This window comes from Podarcis bocagei (assembly GCF_964188305.1).
Source record: "Podarcis bocagei genome assembly, chromosome: 3".
NCBI lineage: Eukaryota > Metazoa > Chordata > Lepidosauria > Squamata > Lacertidae > Podarcis > Podarcis bocagei.
Window position 1 is genome coordinate 76,992,495 of NC_138127.1, and position 26,884 is coordinate 77,019,378.

General features: G+C 42.7%; 1 protein-coding gene across 3 annotated transcripts in view; it reads right to left on the minus strand.

Annotated features, from left to right (window-relative positions):
• Positions 1 to 26,884, minus strand: part of CAPN13 (calpain 13) — a 105,731-nt gene that overhangs the window by 5,923 nt on the left and 72,924 nt on the right. For 2 of the 3 annotated variants that reach the window (XM_081186414.1, XM_081186413.1), the window contains 9 exons: positions 22,107 to 22,270; positions 18,960 to 18,996; positions 15,321 to 15,377; positions 13,629 to 13,691; positions 11,772 to 11,829; positions 10,953 to 11,026; positions 7,973 to 8,041; positions 5,376 to 5,454; positions 2,205 to 2,321 (listed from right to left, as the gene is read on the minus strand). In XM_081186414.1, the coding sequence (XP_081042540.1) occupies positions 2,205 to 2,321; positions 5,376 to 5,454; positions 7,973 to 8,041; positions 10,953 to 11,026; positions 11,772 to 11,829; positions 13,629 to 13,691; positions 15,321 to 15,377; positions 18,960 to 18,996; positions 22,107 to 22,270 (718 nt within the window). Of the gene's footprint in view, positions 1 to 2,204; positions 2,322 to 5,375; positions 5,455 to 7,972; positions 8,042 to 8,257; positions 9,547 to 10,861; positions 11,027 to 11,771; positions 11,830 to 13,628; positions 13,692 to 15,320; positions 15,378 to 18,959; positions 18,997 to 22,106; positions 22,271 to 26,884 lie in introns of those variants that run through there. The other variant, XR_014005931.1, reaches the window with a different exon arrangement.

Here is a 26,884-nt window from a genome sequence, read left to right on the forward strand (position 1 = left end):
AGTAATGTCTACTTATGCACACTGCAGAAACAAATTCTGCTTGAAACATCCGTTGTGAGAAAGGGGGTGGGGAGTGTAGAAAAAGGAGCAGCTGGCCTTGTTTGTGGCTTTCTACTAGTCACAGTGAGCTAGAAGGCGATACGGAAGATGGACTCAAGAAGGGACATTCAGCCTTTGCAGTAATATAGTAAGCATCCCTTTCCTGCCTCTAGCTAAACTGCAGGCTTAGGAGACCTAGTATTCTCAGAGTAAAACGGTACATTAATGTTATGGTCTTAACTGCGATTTAATCTCCACCTGCATTTTACAGCAAGTTATAAAGGGGGAGATGCTTTTGATTCAGGTGTTATTACTTTGGATTTCCAGGGAACATGAGTAATGGTCTAAAGAGCCTCTTAATTTATTTAACTATCTGTCCTCAATTCATATTATCGATGTGCTGCCCTTTATTTCCATTTATCAGTAATCGTCTCCTGAGTAAATCCCACTGGAAGTGCTTTCAAGTGTTTGAAGAAATGCATAATATGTTTTTAAACTTTCAGTAAAATAAAAATAGAAAGATTATCGGTGGATTTCCCCCCATCCCCAACAGGTTCTTATTCTTGGAATTGTGATTTCTCTTCCAATAGCTTTTAAAGAAGTTATGTTTTATTCCTCCACCGACAATGCAAGATGCTTTTATCAAACATGTATAATTTAAGTTGGGATTGTATTAAATTTTAGCATCTATCTTGGAAATGTACTGTGTCCTGGCAGGGAAGGGGAAATCTCCCAGGGTGAGAGGCTGAGGGAAGAGGCAAATGTTCCCAGGTGAAAGATGAGAGGGTGCATCTTTCTCTGTATGGGATAAAAGTTAGGCTGTATCTGTAAGAGAGGACCCTGTACTCTTCTAGCGCTTTTCTTTTCTTTTCTTTTCTTCTTTTCTCTTTTCTACTGTTTTTTGCTTAGATTCGGGGTGTTTTAATTGCAATGTGAAAAGTTTTAATAAAACTTTTTAAAAGAAAATGAGAAAAGTCCTGCAGTTTGATTTCTTATTTTTAAATGTTTCTGCCAATAAAGCTTGGAGATTTTTCTCATTGGATTTCCAGAGGTATCTGGTAAAATCCAGTCAACGGCAAAGATCACTCACACAGCTTGAGCATTCGCTTTGCTCCTGCAGGTTCCCTTTCCAGAGAGACAAGCCGCTTTCCAGACAGTGGCTTGTTTCTTTAGCAATATGCAAATTGTCCATGTGAGTTTCCCTAGGCACCTTCCAACCTCACACTTCAGACTAAGAGAACCTTTTAATATAGGTCTCCATGCAGCTTTCATATGTCTTCATGTCACCATCTCCCCTTATTTTGCCTCTTTATTGGAAGAGTCCACTTTTGAAGGAAGGAAAGGAAAGTTTTGTGTTTGGTAATTGCAAACCAGCTAAGAAGCTCCAGGTGTATAAGAAGGCATACATGATACTTCCTTTGTTTGAAATGGTTGGCATATGACAGATGCAGGTTTCAGATGTGCATTCAAGTGACAGCCATAAAGCATTTGTCCTGCGTCCCTTTGAACTGGATGTGCAATCAAATGCACATCTCATCAACATCCTTACACAAATGTCACACTTAGCATATTGTTTATGCATGCCTAGAGCTGGGTCAAAGCTAGAAAACAAATGTGTGAAGGTGACTCTCTGCATTGGATGTCTCCATCCTTGGATTTATTCCTACTTTAAAAATAAATAAATAAAATAAAATAATAGAAATAGCTGATTTGAAGCCAGACATTCAGGTGCTTTGCCTATCCATTGCAGGCAGGCAAACCAACAAACCATGAGGCAGTTCCTCAAAACACACACACATTCACACAAATAATAAGAGCTTATACTTCACAACATGTTTTAGGGAATGGAGTTGGATTGGATGGAATATTCAATTGCTTGAATTATGCTCTATTTTACAACAGTAATATTTTGCGTCATTGCTCTGTTTAAATCTACATTCCAATTATTGTTGGACTCCACCTGCCCTCAGCCCCAGGCAGCATGACTGATGGTCAGAGATGGTGGAAGCCTATAGGCCAAAGTGCACTTTCTGATCCTCAGAACATTCAGTCAGTGAGCCACGTCTCCAACAATGGATGCCAAACTACTGCATCAAGTGAAAATCCTTAAAACGTATTAGCAACTAAGGAAATGTTTTTACGAACATCCATTGTGTGTAACTTACTTGCCATGGTCTTAAGACGAACCATGCAGCACACAAAATCAGGAAAGTTTATCCTCATCAAGGAGTCACCGTATCGCACGGTCATCAGCTGGAGGGTTGTGTCATTGATGAACAGACCTGCAAACAGCAACAGGAGAAGGCAAAGAAAGAGATTATAATATATTTAAAAAGGAAACATTGTCCAGTAATGTTCAACAACTGCAGAGAATGGAGTGTCGTTGACTTCCTCAAACATTCCAATCAGGGCTACTTCCTTTATATATACCGTATTTTTTGCTCTATAAGACTCACTTTTTCCCTCCTAAAAAGTAAGGGGAAATGTGTGTGCGTCTTATGGAGCGAATGCAGGCTGCGCACCTATCACAGAAGCCAGAACAGCAAGAGGGATTGCTGCTTTCACTGCGCAGCTATCCCTCTTGCTGTTCTGGCTTCTGAGATTCAGAATATATTTTTTCTTGTTTTCCTCCTCCAAAACCTAGGTGCGTCTTGTGGTCTGGTGCATCTTATAGAGTGAAAAATACGGTATATAAGAAAAAATTTTACAAAACAGCCCAGAATCTGGAAAGAGCATTCTGTGGGTGAACAAGAGTCACAGCTTTACAGCACACTTGCAGGAATGTCTTCTCTGCCTCATTGATTTCCAGGTAACCAGGAATAGGATGCAGCCTTAGGCAACTCAAACACTAAACTCATGGCAAGGGGCAGTCAAGTGGGTCCCTGGCTGAAGGAACAGGACCTTAGGAGGGCTCACAATGGCAACAGGAATCCCTGGGGTGCTAAACTGCTGCTTAGTATTTTCCCTCCTGTCTGCTTAGAAGGCAAAGGGGAAGAGAGAAATGAATGACATAATCCTGGGCCCGGAAACAAATGTTTGCAATTCATTTGACTTCGGCATATCAGTAATTAGATGCAGGATTTATAGGGTTGAAGGAACCTAGAATCTACTGACTTGTAAAGTGCAGGAAGAAGCAGGACATCTTAAAGAGGGCTGTGCTTTCCCCCGAATTCTGCTCTTGGGGCAAAAGAAGCTGACTTTGCCATATTTATATTCATACTACTTACAAAGACACACACGCCTCCCTTTCTTCTGTTCAGAGCCTGTACTGTTTGCTGTTTGCCTTCAAGGACTGCACAGCATGCAATTTTCCTCCCTGTGTTACACTTTATTGCCTTTATTATCACCATACCTTCCTCGCACCTTCCTTTATGCGGCACATTAGTGATAAATTCCAGATAGCGGCACAGAGAGCATCTGCCCCCACTCCAATTGCGCACCAGGAATCGTAACAGTCTCTAGAGGCCACCTAACTCCCCCTCTCCTCTCCTCTCCTTTCTCCTTCTGAGCAATCTCACTTAAGTTTGCGGCTGTCATTTGATCACACTTTCTTTTTCACTCCCCACCCAGGGGAGGGGAAAAAGAATTAACATGATAAGGGCATAATGCAGCTTAAGAAGCTATCTAAAAATCTAAATGCTCGTCACTAAGGCAGTGTTATTGGACCGTAGCTTCCTCAGTGCAGTGTGATGGATTGCCTATATTAAGGTTACCAGATTTTTTCCAATGAATCTGGGGGCACTTTAATTAATTAATTAATTAATTAATTAATTGCAGTGGTACCTCGGGTTACAGACACTTCAGGTTACATACGCTTCAGGTTACAGACTCCGCTAACCCAGAAATAGTACCTCGCGTTAAGAACTTTGCTTCAGGATGAGAACAGAAATTGTGCTCTGGTGGCGCGGCAGCAGCAGGAGGCCCCATTAGCTAAAGTGGTGCTTCAGGTTAAGAACAGTTTCAGGTTAAGAACGGACCTCCAGAATGAATTAAGCACTTAATCCGAGGTACCACTGTACTATGTTCGGGACGTTGATGCTGCAGTAATGGCGGTGGCAGAGGGGCGGCCGCCGCCTTGACCTCAACCGCCACGTTCCCTCTTCCTCCGAGGCTTCTATCTCTTCTCCATGAGCCTGGACAGCCCCTGAGTTATTGGTTCTTCAGTGGTGGTGGGGAAGCAGTGCATGGTGGGTCAGGCATGGAAGGCGGAGAAGGAGGGCCGAGAGCAGCAGCGGTGGTGAGGCTTGGGCAGCGCGATTCCTCCCTTCTCATCGCAGCAGCCCCAATCCCATTCCTACTTGTGTGCAAGCAGGAGAGGGCCGGGATCCCTCAGCTGGGAAGTGAGGCTTCACACTGCCTTTTGGAGCAGCCCCATCCCAACTGCTACTTGCGTGCAAGCAGGAGGGGACAGGGATCTCTCAGGCAGCACAATGCCTCCCTTCCCATCGGAGCAGCCCCAATCCCATTCCTACTTGCGTGCAAGCAGGAAGAGGCGGGGATCCCTCAGCTGGGAAGGGAGGCTTCCTGTTGCCTAACTGAGAGATCCCTGCCCCCTTCTGCTTGCACACAAGCTCTGATAGGCAGTGTGAAGCCTCCCTTCACAGCTTAGTTGCTGGGCTCAGGGAAGGTGGAGGAAGCCTCTTGGAGCCCCTGCACCACCTGCATCATATGGGGACTTCCAAGCAGCTCCTGAAGCCAGCCAGAGCCAATAGCTCTGGGCTGCTGAGACTGCCGCTGCTGCATTTCCTGGGGACATTAGATAAAATCTGGGGACGTTCCGGGGATGGAATTTGTCCGGGGACTTATTCGCAAATCTGGGGACTGTCCCCAAGAAACGGGGACGTCTGGTAACCCTGGCATATATAAATCTACCCACCAAAGGACTCTGCTGCAAAACATCAGGAACTGGGGAAGCTAAGGGTTAAGGTTGGAGGCTTGGTTGCAATTCCAGGATTGTTCAGCAGATGTCATTGCGAACTCAGTGGATTCTGACTTCATGAAAGAAGCAATCTTCAACATTCTGCAGAAGGCGCCAGAATTGGAATTTGTGATAGTAAGATCTGTAGCCGATCTTCCCCATTCTTGTCTCATCCAGGGCTTGTGACCAGGGTTTGTTTGCTATTTTTTAAAAAATAAATAAATGAACTGCACCTGCATCGGCAACCTGACCCCCCCCCCATTTGGTAGGTGAAACTTTTTCCATTCCTAATCTCCATATCAGGAGAAAAGCTTCACTTGCTATATTTCTGTTTTGGAAACGTTTCCACAAAGATGTATCAGATTTCAAAACTTAAATTGGCCTCAACTGAAAATACATTCAGAGTTTGTCAGCATACCTTCTTGCTCTGTTACTCTTCTCAAATTGGAAATATATAGGAATCCAGAATTATTTTCATCTTCTCTTTCAAAAATGTCCTGGAAAATATGAAACGGTGAAATCTGCTATGATTAAATGGGCACAAGATGTTGGACATAACATAATGATGACTGACTGGGAACAGTTATGGACCATAGGTATGAAGTTTACGGCATGTAATGCCTTAAGAGAGAATATTATGAAAATGATATACAGGTGGTACATGACACCAGTCAAGCTTGCAAAAATCTATCATTTGCCCAATAATAAATGTTGGAAATGTAAAGAAACTGAAGGTACATTCTTTCACCTTTGGTGGACGTGCCCAAGGATTAAGGCTTTCTGGGAGATGATTTATAATGAAATGAAAAAGGTATTTAAATATACCTTCCTGAAGAAACCAGAGGCCTTTCTCCTGGGCATGGTTGGCCAATTGGTGTTAAAGAAGGATAGAACTTTCTTTATGTATGCTACAACAGCAGCAAGAATACTTATTGCAAAGTATTGGAAGACACAAGATTTACCCACTCTGGAAGAATGGCAGATGAAGGTGATGGACTATATGGAACTGGCGGAAATGACTGGCAGAATCCGAGACCAGGGAGAAGAGTCGGTGGAAGAAGATTAGAAGAAATTCAAAGACTATCTACAGAAATACTGTAAAATTAATGAATGTTAGAATGATGTTGGATTGAAGTTAAGTGGTTTTTAGCAGCAATGTTATAAAGGAATATGTAAAAATGGATTGTTAACAGGTGATAATCTAAAGTTATAATATATTAAGAAGAGAAGAAGAAGAAGAGTTTGGATTTGATATCCCGCTTTATCACTACCCGAAGGAGTCTCAAAGCGGCTAACATTCTCCTTTCCCTTCCTCCCCCACAACAATCACTCTGTGAGGTGAGTGGGGCTGAGAGACTTCAAAGAAGTGTGACTAGCCCAAGGTCACCCAGCAGCTGCATGTGGAGGAGCGGAGACGCGAACCCGGTTCCCCAGATAACAAATCTACCGCTCTTAACCACTACACCACACTGGCTCTCAAAAGGAATATGTAAAAATGGATTGTTAACAGGTGATAATCTAAAGTTATAATATATTAAGATAAAAGATTAAGATAAAATCAAAGAGGGAAAGGATTTGCTGAATTAACTAATTGAACTGGAATACAAAAAAGGGAGGTGTGAGGAGGTCAGGGAGACAAGCAAATGAAGGATAAGATATGGAAAGACTGATCTGTTTTTAACTGTTTTTACTTTGTATTTTCATTTTCTATTTTTTTCTTTCTTTTTTCTCTTATTTTTGTAATATGTTGAAACTTTAATAAATATCTTTTTTTAAAAAAAATGTCCTGGAAAATATTTAAACCCAAGATAATATTTTAGGACATGGCTAGCATATCGATTCAGTCACTGGCATATGAATTATCATAGCTAGGGATGAAATTTTCTGAAAATCTTGATGTTGAGTTTATACACATAGGGTCCCCCCCCAATCCCCATCTCATTTCTTAATCCTTATCAGATGTGAGTTTCTGCCTGCCCCTCTTCAGTTAAAGCTATGAGAAAGTCTCACATATTATATCCATTATTACACAAAATATCTTATGTATAATATTACACACGTATGCATTATACATTTCCAAGTAGTGATGTACAGAAGTGAGAGCTGGACCACAAAGAAGGCTGATTGCCGAAGAATTGATGCTTTTTAATTATGGTGCTGGAGGAGACTCCTGATAGTCCCATGGACTGCAAGAAGATCAAACCTCTCCATTCTTAAGGAAATCAGCCCTGAGTGCTCACTGGAAGGACAGATCCTGAAGCTGAGGCTCCAATACTTTGGCCACCACATGAGAAGAGAAGACTCCCTGGAAAAGACCCTGATGCTGGGAAAGATGGAGGGCACAAGGAGAAGGGGACGACAGGGGACAATATGGTTGGACAGTGTTCTCGAAGCTACCAGCATGAGTTTGATCAAGCTGTGGGAGGCAGTGGAAGACAGGAGTGCCTGGCGTGCTCTGGTCCATGGGGTCACGAAGAGTCGGACACGACTAAACAACTAAACAACAACAATGCATAATACAGATTCTATATGCATATACAAAGTTCACAAGAGTAACCAGCACATAAACCGATACATACAAAATGCTCATATATACTAATATAAAACTATGTTGCACAAATATAGTACAACATGGACCTTGGCTCTTTTATAAATATGTGTTGTTGTTTTATAATATAATTTTGTATATTACACATAGTGATTTGGGCATTTAAAAAAATAAAAGAAACCCAACAGAACATAAGCGGTTTGGGCATAAGTGAAGCTCAGTACTAGAGGCAACTCAGTTGTATGTAAAGTTTCATAAGGTCAGAACTACAAAAATTGTTTATAAATCCATTTAGAACAGCGTGGCACAGTGCAGTGAGGGTTTCACGCTATTATAGGGTGAAAATCTCTCTTCTCAGGAAAATGAGATCATTAACTATTTAAAAAGTACGAAAAGGAATAAAACAGGAAAAGGCCAAAGAAGAACAGGGAAGCAGCTGAGAGTTTGGATTCATACAGTTGTCATACCTTATACTTATAGAGATTTCGCCAAAGCTTTTCAAACTCTTGCAACGTGAGTCTCCCATTATTACTGGCCTGTAGATGTGGTCAAGTTTTAAATACATTTTGATTGTATATTAACAGACCAACTTGCGCACTGGCTGGTAGCCCAGAGTGGGGAAACAATCAAAACATTAGTATCTATGATTTGCCTCTCTAAGCTTTACGTCTTGCCTGGATTGAGCAGAAATATGGTGCTGTAGTGCACTTTCGGAATCGTCCCAAATCAGATGACAGGTGGGGTGATGGTGGCATATTTGAGAGTTTCCTATATTAAAAAATGAGAAATCCTCCCCGCACACAGACATAGGACACATCAGGAAAAGGCAGTATTAGAACCTGTTTGGCATTCTCAATTTGCATTTGCAGGCTGCTGAGAAATGTCACAAGTACTTCATGACTAAAATCCATTAAATTTCCTGCAAAGACTAAGAAACTACAGTCCCACTTCATCCGATGTATAAAGTGCTATCCTGAGTTATAGGTATATACCCTAATGTTTTGTTCTTTGCAAGGTGTAAAATTGAGGTTAGAGGGAAAAGAAATGCAGAAAAGTACAATGGTACCTCGGTTTACAAACTTAATCCGTTCCTGAAGTCCATTCTTAAAACAAAACCATTCTTAAACCAAGGCACACTTTCCTTAATGAGACCTCTCGCCACCGGCGCCCTTCCACCTTTCGGATTCTGCTCTTAGACCGAGGGACACTACTTCTGGTTTTGCCGAATTCGTAAAACAACTCATTTGTAAACAGAACTGTTCTTAAACTGAGGTACCACTGTACCTAAATTTTGTGGTCGTTCACAAAACAGTTTTTGATGACACAGGTATCCTGGCATTGGTAAGCCAATTCACATATATGATTCATTGTAATTCACATGATGATTTCATTTGAAGTTCCTTTGCTTCAGAATGGCCACTTTAAAGTCACTTAAAAAATATTGTAGAAGCCTTTGTTCCCCGATTTGCTTTGGAATATTGTCATTTCTGAAGTAAGATGGTGCCAATTCTTTTGTCTATTATTTTGCACAGAGACTATTCTGGATTCACCTTTTGCAATCCCTCAAATCATGTATACTCCCCTATAACTCAGGATAAAACTTCATGGAACTGATGTGGTGGAATGTGTTCCACAAAAGCTTATGCCAGATTACGTTTGTTAGTCTTTAAGGTGTCACAAGGTGCTGTATTGTTTTTGCTGACAAAATCTAGCACAAGCAATTTTTTTTAAAAAAGATGCTACAATAAATTTGTTTCCTGAATGTGAAACACCTGCTTTGCTTAGACAGTAAATACATTCATTTACTATGGTTGAATCTCCTTCTAAATTTTAACAATAACGGGAACATATATTTAGCTTGTATCTCCATATATATTTCACACGCCATAAAAAAATGTGTAAGATCTTCCACTGCTAATTAAATACATAAACAGACCTTAGCATTCCAAGTCCTGTCTATCAGGGGAGGCAGATTCAAACAAGTTTGTTTAAAGGCAATCTTTAGTTCTCTGTGCATCAAGTGTTCAAAATATTAAGGGACCTGGACATGAATGATAGTGGAATATTAAAACGATTTACAGAAATAAATAATTGTCACAATTACTTTGGAAAGAACATCTTTCAAACACTGCAATAATGCCCTTTGGGCCTTGTCATAGCCCAAGAGATAGAAATGGGAAATGGAAAACCACAAATTTAGAAACACAAAAAGGGCACGGTCCCTTGATTATTTGGATTTCTCTCCCCCAAAACCCCTCTCAGGTTCCACAGAAAAGACTTCCATCATTGCCTAGGGATGGAGGAGAAATTTGGTTCTGTTTGTTAATGCAAAAGTATCAAATTAGCACTTCTCAAAACAATATGTGAATTGAATTTTGCCCTTCCTTTGGAATGCACATCTGTCCAAATTTTGCAATGCAGTTCTCCAGCCGAAAAATGTATACAAAAATACATATACAAAATTGCAATATATTAGGCAAATATGGGGAAAATGTGCTTATTAGAAGAAATGCACACCAAAAGTATGATGAACTCCTCACTGCACTCAGAAATCTAGCACATCAGGAAAAGACTGGGTTAAATTCTGTCTGGCATGTTTGCTTTCCATTTGCAGGTTGTTGCTTTTTTTAACAAGGGAGAATGTTCAAGTATGCAAGTTCTCTTCTTCTGATTCATACGTAAAAGTGCAACAGTCTGGAAAGGGCTGTCTTACCCGATATTTGAACTGGTACTTTGGCTGTAAGAGCCCACACTAGATTAACAGTGTGCTTTATTGCATACTCCTCGTCCCAAAAGGAAATAAGCAGCTATGATGACCAGTTCTAATAGGCAACATATTCAAAGTCAGGCAAATGTAAAAGAGAAACACGCTTCACAGTTTTTTGTTTGGTTTTTCAGGGGATGGTTGTGGTGGTATTGACAATCTGGTGAACTATTATTCATCCTGTGTTACCTGCGTCTTCTATTTAGATAGTTCACGCAGCGATTTTACTGTTAACAAGACAACATTGGAAATGTAGAACAAAAGGGATCTTTGGCGTGAGCATAAATTCTATCACATTTGCCTTCCCTTTCTCCTAGACATCGGAACAAGTCTGGGCATGAAATGTAGTCAGATAGTTAGGCTTTTCTACGCAACATAAAGTCTTCTTGGATGGAAGATTGGACTGTATCTAGGTTCTGATAGGAAGTGATTTACAGAAGTAGGCAACATTTCAGGTGTTTCAGGAGAGGGTTGTTTTGATCTTGTCTTTCCTACCTGACATTTAATCAAAAAGGGGACCTTAGAGGGAAGAGTTTGGCCACTTATAGATTCCCTGCATATGCAGTGGGCAGATCTCATGGCAAATATTTACTTGCGGGGCTCCTGCAGTGGGAAGCACAGCCATAACTCAAAGCAGGGAAGGGCAGCGTAAGGAAGGTTTATTGCATTTGTTGAAAAGATACATCCATCAGAGCTAAAAGGCTCCTGCACGAATCGAAGCTGAATCCATCTCCGCTTCCCCGACTGGCCATTAGATCTATAAACGGATAAATCAGAAAGCAACAGAGACAAAGAGTAAGGAGGTTAGAGAAGAGGCAGGCATGAAACGGTCCACTTGTAACCCGAGGAATTTGGAGTCAAAGTGCCACTACTGCATGCTGTTTCACACGTCACATTTTGCAAAATATACCAGAGGGGCAATTGGAAAAGGACTGGGCCTTGGAGTATTTAAGGTTGATTTAAACTCTGTTGCAGCATTTGAGGAACTTCAGTAATAGTTGCAAGGAATATATAAGAATTAAGATATACTAAGTAAAAGTTTAATTATGATAAAAGTGTGTATTGGCAATAAGTAATGTGAAATTGAAATATGGAATAGACGGGAGGTTGGGTCTTTAGTGTTAAGACCAATTTATGTTTTATCGTTTGTTAAGAAAATTATGTGTCTATGGTTATTCCTGTGTGTAAAAAAGAAAAAGAAAAGGTTGATTGATGAACAAGTGTGTTTGGACTACTGCCTCTCCAAAGGCCTCCTTCTCCCTCCAAACGGAGAATGTTTGCAAGTTATCCTACACTATGCACATTCGACACCAGTTTTTAACCCAATTAAAAACTAATGCCTGAATGCGACGATTTGAATGCGACTTCAAAATATGCACATTCACATTCCCGCACATTCAAAATATGTCCCTCTTTGTGTGTGTTTTAGCAACTGTTCAGGATACAAGACAGAAGAAAAAAGAACTTGAAGAAATTAGTTGGCTACCAGCAATGAACTTTACCTTTCTGGACTATTTCATTCAGAATTCCTTGCAGCTGTGAGGCATCCAAGTAGGAGGCCTAATAAAGAACATATGAGAAGGGCTTACAAATGCTACAAAAGTTGTATATTTTTTAAAACAACAACAACAAACTGTTTCTTCATAGATATAGAACTGAGAGTTTTTTCTGGGCAACCTGACCCATTCTTGGTAGTGATTCTTCATTCCCAAGGCTGTTGAGCACTTACATTACCTCTACCAAAAATGGCTTGATTCTGCTTTAATTTTTATTCTTAGATAATTCCCAGCAGCTTCTGAGATTTGGGGAGTGGGGTGGAGGTGGGAAGTATTATTATTTATTTCATTTATGAATGACTTCCCAGGAGGCATCCCATGAAAGCAATTCACAACAGAACAACCTACTTAAAACAGTTGCATTTATAAACAAAACAATTTTAAACAACAGCACACACACGAAATGGATTCAAATCCAAGACAGATACCAAATATTTCCAATGTTTTAGGTTTGTTGAAAGAGAAATGGCAAGTGCCCCAAAGTCAAGAGAGAAGGCACTTGCCTGTCTGATATACAACGGGAAGGAGATCCAATGGGTGGGTTGCCAGCACACTAAGGGCCTGATTCCAGTATTGTGTAGGATGGTCTCTTCAGGATGTACTCCCTTGCAGAATGTAGGGAATGAAGCAATCTTTTAAGTGTCCTAACCCCAAGCTGTATAGGGCTTTGTACACCAATACCAGCAACTTGAACCTAATCCAGTAACTAATGGGATACCAGTGAAATTCTTTTCAGAAGTGCTGTAATATGATGGCAATATTCCAGTCCAAAGAGAACAATTGAGCTGTCACATTTTGCACTAGCTGCAGGCAGCTTCTGGGAATGTGGTGATCGAGATGTTCATTGGACTACAACGCCCATTTGCGTATTGCCTATTTATCTTGTGGACTGCCCCGAGATCTTTCGACAAAGGACGGTATAGAAATCTAATAAATAATACAAAGTAATTAATATTGGCCATACTGGGACACAGAGATCAATACAAGCTATGAGAGGCCGCAGGTTCTCCATCCCTGTTCTAAGATGCTAGTAGGAAAATATAATGCTTTGCACTGTTCTTTTGGTATCCGTAGACGAGATCGCATGGAGTTGTGCCTTTGCAACGCTGCCATAACACCATGGCGTAAAAAGAGCTGAGAATCTGGCCTATTGCCCCTGTAGCTTGGAGTTGCTTGACTCACGAACCATGGAGAAACTTCCTTCGTTGCCCTCGCTGCTCCCGGAGACAAACCTTGCACATTATTCGCAGCAGGCAGTGTCATTTTCACCTTTTATGCATTGATATAACTATTAGCTGTGAGAGGTCTATTGTGCAGAGGCTTTTGGCAGCAAATTTTTCTCTTGACTAAGTCAAGGAGTCCTTTATAACAGTTTATTAAGCCATTAAGAGCATCTCCTGTGAACACATGCAGCTCAGCTCAGAAAGAATGGGAATCAATTACCCAAACATTGACTGATGTCTGCTTTCCAAACGCAGCAAGTGCAAACTGGAAGTAATTCTGATCACAGTAAAATATGATATACATACCCACATATATTTGTAGCCAAGGGTTACTGCTAATTGCTTGTTTAAGGAACACCTTTCTCCCCTCAAGCAATCAGCCCTCAGCCATCTATTATGTTTTAGCCGGGTTCCTTGCCCTATTTGTTACAGCAGCTGGCAAATCAATAGAGTTTTGAGAAACCCACCTGAGATCTGCATTTGCTAAAGCTGAATAAAGAGCAAGACGGGAGACTTTTATTTCCCAATTCTACATGCCATGTTGATGCAGACAATTTTTTTCCTTCCCCATTCAACGTACCTGATTAGCATATCTTAGGAAGATGTTTTCATAGGAGTTGTCTTGATTCCACTTGGGCACAACCTGGATCAAAGGGAAGTATGTGCGTACAAAATCAGTCACAAAAATCAGTCGGCATGAGACAGCATCTTATTTTTATTCAAACGACCCACAGATGTTTCAGGCAATTTAGAGTTAGCAACATTTGCACAAAAGGAGATTCAGTCACCTCCTCAAAAGTACGAAAGCGGGAAGAAATGTGATACAACAGAACTCTGTTCTCGGATTGTCAATTATCCCTCCTTAATTATCTGAATCCACTAAATCCCCCCCCCCCGTGACCCCATGTTAATTCTGGCAAATGTAAACTACATCCCTCCTATATCTAAACTCAGATTAACCACAAATAATTTGGATGTGCAAGCTCTGGGGTGGGCAGAGGACAGAGAAGGTTGCTCTGTAGTATTAATCAGGCAGGGAGCAGAGAAAGAGAAATCGTGTTATTTTATGAAGGTTTTGCGCAACAGCAAGGCTTCAGAAACGAAAGCCCCAAGGATGACTACAATTGGCAGTCTTTCACTGGCAGAATGTGCCAGGTTTATGGAGCAAAACAAAAGATGAAATGAGACAAAAAGGATAAGATTGGGAACTATCAAAGCTGGGAGACTTAGGGCAGAATGCTTTCTACTGGCTGAAGGGCTGTAGGGTTTGATGGAAGCCCTGCCGTGCCTGTGGAACACGAGACAAATGCTGTTATCACTCACACACACACACACACACACACACACACACACACACACACGACACCGTTTCAACACCTCACTGGCATATTGACTCAGCACAGTTTTGGGCGTTTTATGGGTGGTACAGGGGAGGGGCATACTTATGCTATATCCTGTGCCCCTTCAAGGCCATGCCCCCATTGACAGTGGAACACTCCTGCTTCCCAGCCTGTGCCAGCCTTCACCAATCTAGTATCTTTCAGACATTTTGGACTACAACTCCCTTTGGCCATGCTGGATAAGGCTGATGGGAATTGTAGTCCAAAGCATCTGCAGGGCACCACAATGGCAAAGTCAGCAAGCCACTGGAGGCTGCTGCTGCCAATGTGTTTTTTTGTTTCCCTTGCTGCATGCCCTGGGCTGCTGGGCAGAAGAGTCTTTCCCCTTCCTCAGGTTGTCCTGAACCCTCATCCTAGAAGGACTGTGTGTTCTCCGCAGCCATCCTGCCAAACAGTTGTGTGGGTGCCATGTTGTGCAGCTTCCCCTTCCTCCCCATTGTGCTCAGAAAAAGGGGGTATAAGGGGCTTTGAAGCTAGGCCATGGGGATGGATGGCTGAGGACTTCCAGTGGTGGTTCGTTGCAATTTGGGGGCTTGGTGGAGTGGGACATTTTGGTGCCATCTCCCTACACAAAGATGCCCAGATGGAGCCAGTTGCTTGATGCAGTATACGGTAGTTTCCTTTGCTTCACCTAAATTAGATTAATCATCCAGTTTACCCAATGTAAATAAGTTAATTGGCATGTTGAGAACATGAGTTGAGTGGACTCACTGAGAGTTCAGCACATTGTGATCCAGACATGTGATTGCTTAGTAGCCATATTTGTGACTGTCTCTTCACATGCCCAGTTCACAACAGCCTTCCCTGTATTTGTTGTGCCACACTTCTTCCCCTATTTAGACACTTTAGATTACAATTTTATACCCACTGACCTGGCGGTAAGTTCCAGCTTCCTTATTGGGACCTACTTCTGAGTACATAGGACTGTGCTGTAAAAGGAATTTAAATATTATTATCTTAAACAGCCCGTCATAGAGATTTGCAGAACAGCACATTCAACTAAGAATTAGTACGGCGAGAACCTGAAAACAGTTTAAGTGATCATCCTTTGAGGGTCATTTTGCTTTGCTTCAAGACAGATAAGGGAGCTGTAAGGCAATGAGAACAATTTTGGTGGTATGGTTCCCCGAGGTGCCCTCAATAGCTAAATTATAGGCATGACGTACCCAAAGTTAAGCACACGAGACCCTGTGATTTCAACTGAAGGAATTTGTGCATGTTTCTCCCACTGAAATCAAAGGGACTTAAAGGCCATGTTCAGAGGATCATGTATTGACTTATTAAATACTTCAGAGTTTAAAGAACTGTGGCCATGACTTAATATTCTGGCTTGTTCCAAAGCTGTTAACCATTGTTCTATGGTTCCATGGTTTGGATGAAATGGGACACTACATTTAACTGAATACTTCTTGGTTTGCATGAAGGAAAGAGGTGAAGGGGCTGCATGCACACCCAAAAGGCTCACTTATACCCCAACTCTCCAATGTATCTGAAGAAGTCTCTCCAGTGTATCTGAAGAAGTGTGCATGCACACGAAAGCTCATACCAAGAACTAACTTAGTTGGTCTTTAAGGTGCTACTGGAAGGAATTTTTTTATTTTGACTATGGCAGACCAACACGGCTACCTATCTACTTCTCCAAGCCAAGATATGATTGTCCAAACACAGCCATCATATCCTTGTCTTTTGCTACATTCTGCTCTTTGGAAGAGTCTTGCTCCACTTCTAGTGCGAATTCTCCCTGTAAAGCAGTTTAAACAGCTACCAAATCACAGCTTGAACTTTCTTCTGTTGATCTTAAATCAGCTGTTTAACCGATTTTTCTCACAGGGAGGTATAAATGGTTCCAAAGATGGGGGGGGGGTGATTTGAATATACTTGACACCAGTGGCGTAGCGTGGGGGGTGCAGGGGGGGCCGGCCGCACCGGGCGCAACATCTGGGGGTTAGGGTTAGGGGGCGCAAATCCACGGGTTAGGGGGCGCAAATTACTTGCCTTGCCCCGGGTGCTAACAACCCACGCTACGCCGCTGCTTGACACAAATTAGGAGCAGGTCCCTTGACACTAGCAAGATCCAGATACTGTGTTTTTCAGAGCAACCCTAACAATGCTAAGAGCGTTATATTTTCTTCTTAGATACTGAGTATCACAGATGGACCTTCAAATACATGGCATTCAGTCTGTGGCCCTCCAGATGTTTGTGGCCCTCCAGATGGCAAATGGTCGAAGATGATTGGAGGTATAGTCTACCAACATCTGCAGGGCGATAGAATCTGTTTTCCTGATGTACATACCCCTCAACTGTCCTGATTTAATTGGGACATCCCGTTTTGGGGGGCCATGCTCTCTCTTGAGTCACCTGACTCCTGCAAGATCGCAGCCCTGAAAGACACCCCCCCCCCAATTTGCCTCTGGTACATGTTGGAAGGTACGACCGTATGGCCCACATAGATGCCAACTCCCTGGGGCCCTTGGTGTCTGAGCACCCATGAAGAGGCCAGGAACCCACATATTCTGCTGCCAGGGCATGGCACCCATGGCCTTGGGCACCCACAGTCTCAGGGCCAAGATGGCACTCCTGATGGCCCATTAGTTGTAGCAGAGTAAATGGGTAAGATTTCAGTTAGACCAGGCATAGGCAAACTCTGACCCTCCAGATGTTTGGGACTACAATTCCCACCATCCCTAGCTAACAGGACCAGTGGTCAGGGATGATGGGGATTGTAGTCACAAACATCTGGAGGGCCGGAGTTTGTCTGTGCCTGAGTTAGACGCTCACAACCTAGGGCCTGATCTGATGCTTCACATAGGCCCTGATCCACCCAAGGGCCAACTGGATCCAAATAAATTTGGGCCCCTTACCTAATGTTTTTAAACCATAATTAAACACAAGGTCAGGATGGAGGTAGGGGAAGAAGGGGGTGCTACATTCCCCTCCCCCCACACAACTGCATGCTTTGTCAGGGTTTAAAACCCTTATGAAATATGCCATTAGGAGGGAGCAGGGGAAATAGAAGATGCTGTGCCTTCTCCCCTCCCCTCCCCACTACATGTTTAATTAGGGGTTTAAATTAAACTCCTAAATTAAATTAAACATGTGGAGTAGGGGTTTGGGGGGAAGTAGTCAGTCCTATTGGGTGCTGCTTTGCTTCGTGGAACATGCTGGCAAAGCAGATCCCTGCAGGCAGAAGAACAGAATTCTATTTATTATTACATTTATGTCCTACCTTCCCTTCAGGACCAGATGCACAGCCTGGGAGTCATTTTGGACTCACAGCTGCCCATGGAGGTGCAGGTCAATTCTGTGTCCAGGGCAGCTGTCTGTCACCTCCATCTGGTACGCAGGCTGAGACCCTACCTGCCCGCAGACTGTCTTGCCAGAGTGGAACATACTCTGGTTATCTCCTGATTGGACTACTGCAATGTGTTCTACATGGGGCTACCTTTGAAGACCTTCATTGGCTCCCAGTATGTTTCTGAGCACAATTCGAAGTGTTGGTGCTGACCTTTAAAGCCCTAAATGGCCTTGGGCCTGTATACCTGAAGAAGAGTCTCCACCTGATCTGATCTCCACCTCCACACTGAGGTCCAGCTCCGATGGCCTTCTGGCGGTTCCCTCACTGCGAGAAGTGAGGTTACAGGGAACCAGGCAGAGCACCTTCTCGGTAGTGGCGCCTGCCCTGTGGAACACCCTCCCATCAGATGTCAAGGAAATAAACAACTACAGTGGTACCTCGGGTTAAGAACTTAATTCGTTCTGGAGGTCTGTTCTTAACCTGAAACTGTTCTTAACCTGAAGCACCACTTTAGCTAATGGGGCCTCCTGCTGCTGCTGCACCGCCGCTGCACAATTTCTGTTCTCATCCTGAAGCCAAGTTCTTAACCCAAGGTAATATTTCTGGGTTAGTGGACTCTGTAACCTGAAGCATATGTAACCTGAAGTGTATATAACCTGAGGTACCACTGTATCTGACTTTTAAAAAACATCTGAAGGTGTTTAGGGAAATTTTTAATGTTTGATGTTTTAATATTCTGTTGGGAGCAACCCAGAGTGGCTGGGGAGGCCCAGTCAGATGGGTGGAGTATAAGTAATAAACTATTATTATTATTATTATTATTATTATTATTATTATTATTATTATTATTATTATAGCTCAAGGTGGTGTTCATACCTCTCCTCCTCCTCGCTTTATCCTCACAACAGCCCTGAGAGGTAGGCTAGGCTAAGAGATGGTGACAGGCCCAAGGTCACCCCGTGACCTTGAACCCTCAGGCTACCTGCCTCTCCTTCACTCCTGCCAGCTGACTGCCCTACCTTTTGACTGCTCTGGTGAGGTCTAAATGGGCCAACCCAATGCAGGTTGATCTAGGGCTGTCTTGAGCTGAACTATCCGAATTGGGCCAGATTGAGTCAATTCAGTTCTGGATCCAGGCTTCCAATAAGTAGAAGGCCCACAGCGTATGTCAGTGCTTCACATTTAAAGGCAACACCACTTTCTACACCTACATACCTCTGTTACAACTGGACTCAGCTCAGTATTTGGTGCCCTAATAAACAAAAGGAAGAATAAAAAGAGAGAACGGCATTAGGCTAGACCAAGACGTTTGTGTTGCTAGTTAAACAGTGAATACTGTACTGAATTCAGGTTCCCTGGCAGGCCTGCAGCAGAGATACTTTTTTCTATGGGAAGAGAAGGCTGGAGGAGTCTGGAAATTGTGTTGTATGGTGCACAGTTAACTTACCACGCCAGAATGCAGCACAGGTAGACCTACAAATTAAACCCATGCTTACCGTATATACTCGAGTATAAGCCGACTTTTTCAGCACATTTTTCATGCTGAAAAATGAGGGTCCTTTCGAGCTGCTCCTTCCTCCTCCTCCACCTTCGCCACTGTCAGCGGCGGTGGTGGCGGAGGAACGAGCAGCCCGAAAGCAGCCCTTTGGGGCTGCTTGTTCTTCCTCCACTGCTGCCGCCACCACCAGGTTTCTGGTGTGGTGAACCGACTTATACTCGAGTCAACGACTTGGATGATGGACTCAAGGGCATCCTGATCAAATTTGCAGATGACACCAAACTGGGATGGGTGGCTAACACCCCAGAGGACAGGATCACACTTCAAAACGACCTTGACAGATTAGAAAACTGGGCCAAAACAAACAAGATGAATTTTAACAGGGAGAAATGTAAAGTATTGCACTTGGGCAAAAAAAATGAGAGGCACAAATACAAGATGGGTGACACCTGGCTTGAGAGCAGTACACGTGAAAAGGATCTAGGAGTCTTGGTTGACCACAAACTTGACATGAGCCAACAGTGTGACGCGGCAGCTAAAAAAGCCAATGCAATTCTGGGCCTCATCAATAGGAGTATAGCATCTAGATCAAGGGAAGTAATAGTGCCACTGTATTCTGCTCTGGTCAGACCTCACCTGGAGTACTGTGTCCAGTTCTGGGCACCACAATTCAAGAAGGACACTGACAAACTGGAACGTGTCCAGAGGAGGGCAACCAAAATGGTCAAAGGCCTGGAAACGATGCCTTATGAGGAACGGCTAAGGGAGCTGGGCATGTTTAGCCTAGAGAAGAGGAGGTTAAGGGGTGATATGATAGCCATGTTCAAATATATAAAAGGATGTCACATAGAGGAGGGAGAAAGGTTGTTTTCTGCTGCTCCAGAGAAGCGGACACGGAGCAATGGATCCAAACTACAAGAAAGAAGTTTCCACCTAAACATTAGGAAGAACTTCCTGACAGTAAGAGCTGTTCGACAGTGGAATTTGCTGCCAAGGAGTGTGGTGGAGTCTCCTACTTTGGAGGTCTTTAAGCAGAGGCTTGACAACCATATGTCAGGAGTGCTCTGATGGTGTTTCCTGCTTGGCAGGGGGTTGGACTCGATGGCCCTTGTGGTCTCTTCCAACTCTATGATTCTATGATTCTATGATTCTATGATTCTATGATTCAATAAGTTTTCCCAGTTTTTTGTGGTGAAATTAGGTGCTTTGGCTCATATTCGGGTTGGCTTATACTTGAGTGTATACGGTATTTCATCAAGGGCATTCTTTTTCAGATAAAGGAGATGCAGAGGATTAGTGAGGGAGCTAGATCTAAGAGAGGCTCCTTCTTCCCAGCCATTTGGTGGCTCAAAATCACACACACACACACACACACACACACACACACACACACAGCTGCTTTTCTCCCCAAGAGTGTAAAGATTCGGTGTGCGTATATATTTTCTCTTGGAAATAAAGCAGTTGAGATGGGTGGGTTTGTTATGATGGCTGACTGGGAACAGTTATGGACCACAGGTATTAAATTCACGGCATGTAATGCCTTAAGAGAGAATATAATGAAAATGATATACAGGTGTTACATGACACCAGTCAAGCTTGCAAAAATCTACCATTTGCCCGATAATAAATGTTGGAAATGTAAAGAGACTGAAGGTACATTCTTTCACCTTTGGTGGACGTGCCCAAGGATTAAGGCTTTCTGGGAGATGATCTATAATGAAATGAAAAAGGTATTTAAATATACCTTTCTGAAGAAAGCAGAGGCCTTTCTCCTGGGCATGGTCGGCCAATTGGTGCCAAAGAAGCATAGGACTTTCTTTATGTATGCCACAACAGCAGCAAGAATACTTATTGCAAAGTATTGGAAGACACAAGATTTACCCACCCGGGAAGAATGGAGATGAAGATGAAGGTGATGGACTACATGGAACTGGCGGAAATGACTGGCAGAATCCGAGACCAGGGAGGAAGATTGGAAGAAATTTAAAGACTATTTACAGAAACATTGCAAAATTAATGAATGTTAGAAGGATGTTGGAATGATGTTATGTGGCTTTAGCAGAAATGTTATAAAGAATTTGGGAAAAACTGACTGCTAATTGGTGAAAGGAGGGAAAGTAAAATTACATTATATTAAGATAAATTACAGGACAAAAATTTGAAAAGATGGAAAGGATTTGCTGAAACAGATAATCGAACTAGAATACAAAAAAGGGAGGTGTGAGGAGGTCAAGGAAATAAGCTAATGAAAGACAAGTTATGGGAAGAGGTGTTGTATTTTTCTTTTCCGCTTTTTTAATGGATTTTATTTTTTCTTGTTTTTTCTTTTCTTATTCTTGTTTTTTCTTTACTGTGATGCGTTGTATTGTTTCTGTTTAAAAATGTGTTTTTTGCTCCCCCCCCTGTAACCTTTGAAATGTTAATAAATATTATTATTTTTTTTAAAAAAGAGATGGGTGGGTTTGGGGCAGACAAATGGCTGGGATGGAAAGTGTTAAAACAAGCAGCTCTCTTCCAATAGTCTTCTGCTCAGCCTGAAGCTACTGTCACATTCTTGAGCCACAATCCACAACCTAGCAGAGAGGATTCAGAGAAAGAGAGCTGGGGAGCTATCATCTCCCACTCCTGGGAGAGATCTGGTCTTGCCCTACTCCTATGGCTCAGAGCACCCTTCACCACCCCCCATAAAAAATAAGACAAGAGTCCTTTAAACAATAGATACTGTTAATGAGCTCAGTTTCGGGGACATATCTGCATGCATGGCGAAAGTGATCACCTATAAGCTGGGGAATGGAATAGAAGAAAACATTGGTAAAGAGACACTGGCTCATGACGAGAACAGGCCTGAATGCCTGTCTACATACCTGTAGTTGGTTTGGTTCTTTAGAAAGATTCGTAGAATGAACTCTGACTCTTGGCCTCCTTGTGATATTTCTGGAACAATGGTGTAGGTCCCAGGTCTCAAATGAAATATCTCAGTGACATCTCGTTGTTTTATGAATCCCTTGTTGTAAACGGTGGTTCTGTCCTGAGAAGCAATATAACGTGAGAAGAAATGAGCAGGAATTCTGGAGTAACTATCACAGAATGCCATCCTCTAATTTTTAAAAATACATTATGCAGGTCAATCAAGGGTAGAAATGAGTTGTAGAAGGGATTACAACTTGCTGATGATAGTACAAACTGTTAGACAGAAGAACAAACTGCCTCAGAAAGGGGAGGATTTTAAATGGAGTTTGGATGGCCTCTTATCAAAGATATTGAAACAGAGAGGATTTCCTGCGTTGGAACAGAGCTACACTAGATGACCTTCAAGGTACATTTCAACTCTGTTTTTCTAATCTTCTGCAAGATCAGAGGCACCTAACTTAGTTGTTCTTCCTCCAAAAGTAAACAGCAGGAGTGCTGGTGAACTGAATTCATGGTCCCATAGGGAAAACACTCAACTAGGGATGGATGATTCAGTCTTGATTTCTCTCAGTTTCTTATTTTTCCAGTTTAAATTCATTTGGCCACATTTCAATATCCTTTTGTGTACTTGGTTGTTGTTTTTTAAGTCCTCAGAAATGTACCATAATTTTGATGGGCATTCCTCCTGAAATTCACAATTCCGCAAGCCATTTTTCCTAACTTGGGTTTGTTATTTCACAATGCATACTTTCCCCTAATATGCATATTTTTGTACTTGTTGGGGAGGGGATTGGGGTGGTGAATTGCACTGAATAATTCAAGCAAGGGTGGATTTCAAAGGGTGGCTACATTTTTAGGTGTGCATTGCTTTTGGAAGCGTGAATTAGGTAGATTTGCATTAACATGAGAAGCATCCTGAATTCTTCCATTGCTGAACTCAGGAAATCTTTGGTGAACCTCCATATATGGAACCCACACAAACACAGATTCCATGACCATATGCTTGCTACAGCTCTGGCACAGACTATGAACCTGATATCCATTCTCATAAGAAAATGTCGTATCCTGTCACATTTGTTGCTGTTCCAATATTTTCATCAAGCTGGAGCAATAAATAAAATGCAACAGCTATTATTGTGATGACACATAAAGACAGCATAATAAAAACCCTTACTAAACATATTCTTACAAATACACTGGAGTGTATAAATCCCATTTAGAGTGGTTTCACAGTGTGGCACAATAATTTATGAGCCATGCCTTTGGAAAGGGTGGGGGGAGAATATAAACTGCTGTCTTGCAAAGAGAAAGCGGGGGGCATGGCAGGCATTTGGACTTCGAGGCACGATGGATTAAAACTTCAGCAAACCTAAATGAAGACAGTTCTTTCGGACCTAATGGAGTCATTTATATTTAAGAATTTCTTTTGTCATTGAGACATTCAGAGTGCCTTTATAATGATGTTTATAACAATGTTTTCAACCAATCGTCCCATGTCTTTGTAACACAGGCTGAAGAATCATTGCTACAAAGAGAAAATCCTTTCTCCAAGTCCCCTGCACTGAGCAACTGACAGTACATGCATCATCACACCTTTGTATTTCCCCCACTAACCAAACCTGCCATGTCTTAGATCTTTTAGGCAATTGGAAAGATCAAGATCTTTGTCTAGGATGAAACGTGAAATAATTATTCATTGGACACAGTGTCCAATGTCATCCATTGTGTTATTGTCATCCATAACATCGTGGAGAAAGGCAATCTTTACAGCAACCACATCATGCCATTAGTTAGGGACTAATCCAGAATGCGGCAGCTAGACTGGTGACTAGGAGTGGCCTCCAGGACCATATAACACCGGTCCTGAGAGATCTGCATTGGCTCCCAGTGCATTTCCGAGCACAATTCAAAGTTTTGGTGCTGACCTTTAAAGCCCTAAACGGCCTCGGTCCAGTATACCTGAAGGAGTGTCCCCATCACCATCATTCAGCCTGGACACTGAGATCCAGCGCTGAGTGCCTTCTGGCGATTCCCTCATTGCGAGAAGTGAGGTTACAGGGAACCAGGCAGAGGGCCTTCTTGGTAGTGGCACCCACCCTGTGGAACGCCCTCCCATCAGATGTCAAGGAAATAAGCAGCTATCCTATTTTTAAAAGACACCTGAAGGCAGCCCTATTTAGGGAAGTTTTTAATATTTAATGCTGTATTGTTTTTAACACTCAATTGGGAGCTGCCCAGAGTGGCTGGGTATGGGCGGGGTATAAATAATAAATTATTATTATTATTATTATTATTATTATTATTATTATTATTATTATTATTATTATTATTATTACCACTCCTTCCAGCCCAGTTCTTAAAGGAGTCTTATTCCCACATATACTGGTCATTGTACCAAAAACATTGTATGCATTATGTACAAGCAAGGGTGGAGAAAGCTTTTCAGCACAAGGGATGCAACCTCTTGCGGGAAATCTTCTGGGAGCCACAAACTAGGGCAAGGCCAGATGGACAAGAGGGCAGAGCAATGGATGCAAGTCTCACCTTCTTGCAGGAAGTTATATTCCAGCCATGCAAGAAGGTCAGAGGTTTCTACTCACAGACATGCCACACACCTCTCCATTCTCCTTCCAGGCAAGCAAGAGGCATCAGACAGGGCCACAAAAGTGCTTAAAGAGGGCAGGTGGCCTGAGGAGAATCCCAGTGGACAGAAAGAGCTGGTGAAGGACAATCTGAAGGACAGCCCCTCCCCATATAAACCGTCCCAGACTCTGCGCTCATCATTTGAGGCCCTTCTATGTGCCCCTCCTCCATGAGAGGTCCGGAGGGTAGCAACATGAGAACGGACCTTCTCTATAGTGGCTTCCTTTTAAATGTGTCTGTGGGAAGGGAGGGGTATTGTTTTGCTGTTTCCCCCTGTGCCCCCACATTGATTCTAGCCAGATTGGGCACATCAACCGGGTCATGTGTTCTCATAACATAGCACTTGCCTCTTTGGTAAGAGTGAACTCTAAGGCAGCAGGGGCTCTTACTATGGTTTGGGGGGGGAAACTAAATCTACGGTAAAATGCTCCTGAGACCCCCAGACATGGAACATTTACAAGAATGCTATTAGCACTAAATATCCTTCTCGGGGATAGTCCAGTTAAAATCTAATTAAAACCCCACATTTTTTAATCTGTGCTTAATGAATAAGTTAACGAAATTGATTACTCAATTAATTATTTTAGTGCTAATTATACCTCTCTTGGATCAGATAACATTTCCTGTTTACTCTGTGCTGGTTCTTGCTGTTTCCTCCCCATGACTAGCATCAAGCAGACGTGTTTAATATACAAACCTAAAAAATTATAGGCGGCTGTGCTAACACCTCACCTAAGGATTATAGAATTGTAGAGTTGGAAGGTACCCCGAGGGTCATCTAGTCCAATCCCCGGCAATGCTGGAATTCTCAACTAAAGCCTCCAAGACAGATGGACAAGGACTTTTGCGCAGAGATCTTAAGCTACCTCTTGGGTTCTTGAACTCATTTCTGTGTGCTGGAGACTCTCCTCAACCTTTCTTGTCCAAGCCCCTCTTCTTATGGCAGAGGATACTTCCAAGGTCTCCTCACATTTTGGAAGCACCTTATCAGACACTGCAAGGGGCTACTTTCAAAGCAGGCTATAAGTAGGAATGAAACTGAGTTGTTCACAAACAAAGAACCTGTATTGATCCTTGACATACCAACCCTCATGGGCTGTGTCTGGAGGGTAGACTGCACACTGGAGCAGGAACAATGGCAAGCTGCTCCCTCTCCTCTCCATGTGTGCCCCACATTTCCTCCCCAAATCTGCTACTTAGGGTTAAGGGAACTTCCAGAACAGATCTGGGGGGAGTACAGGGAGAAGAAGGAGGAGGAGAAATTCCATGGTGCAGCCTGTTAGTATCTTCGCTCACAGGCAGAGGTACCTGGCCTCCCCCGAGGCAATTGAGCGAGATACTGTGTTTACCTTCCGTCTGCTACTGCCGGCAGGCTAGGTAAACAAACCCGGCAATTCTTCTCATTAGACGTGAGAAAGAACACACCCTCTGCTTTCCTCTTCTTGTCTCCCTCCCTGCATTCCCCCAGGGAGGGGAAATGAGACAGACAGGAGTCCTTTTTACATGTTTTATTCCTGTCACTCAGCAGCACATAGAAATGCGACTGTTCCCTTCAGACTCCATCAGAAGAGACACAACTCCTCCCCTGTACTTCCAGCACAGGTCACATGACACTCTGAGCTAACATCCGGTGCTCAGTACAGAGAATAGGCTCCACCTTTTCCCCAACAGTACATCTGCAAAACATAACATCCTGTTTTGCATTCCAGCCATCTGGAGCTGGCTTTTGCCTTGGTGCTTTTTCCCAACACAGCCATGGTTCTTTCACTAACAGTCCTTTCACTAACAGAATTGCCTCATGGGATACCACCCCTGGAAACTACTTGCATAGATTAGGTCTCAGTAAATCCAGTTGAGAGTGAAACTGCCTGAAGGCAAGATTAACATTTTCTAAGTGAAAATAAATACTGACAATGAAAAGTAGGAGATGCTAGAGATGCACAACAGGAGAGACATAATTATTCTGAAAAAGATACCCCAAGAGCACTGCCAGAGACTGATATCTAAAATGATCTCAAAGGAAAGCTACAAACAAGCTACTTTAGTGTAATCCCAACGAGACGTGTGAGGAAAACATGCCTTTAACTGC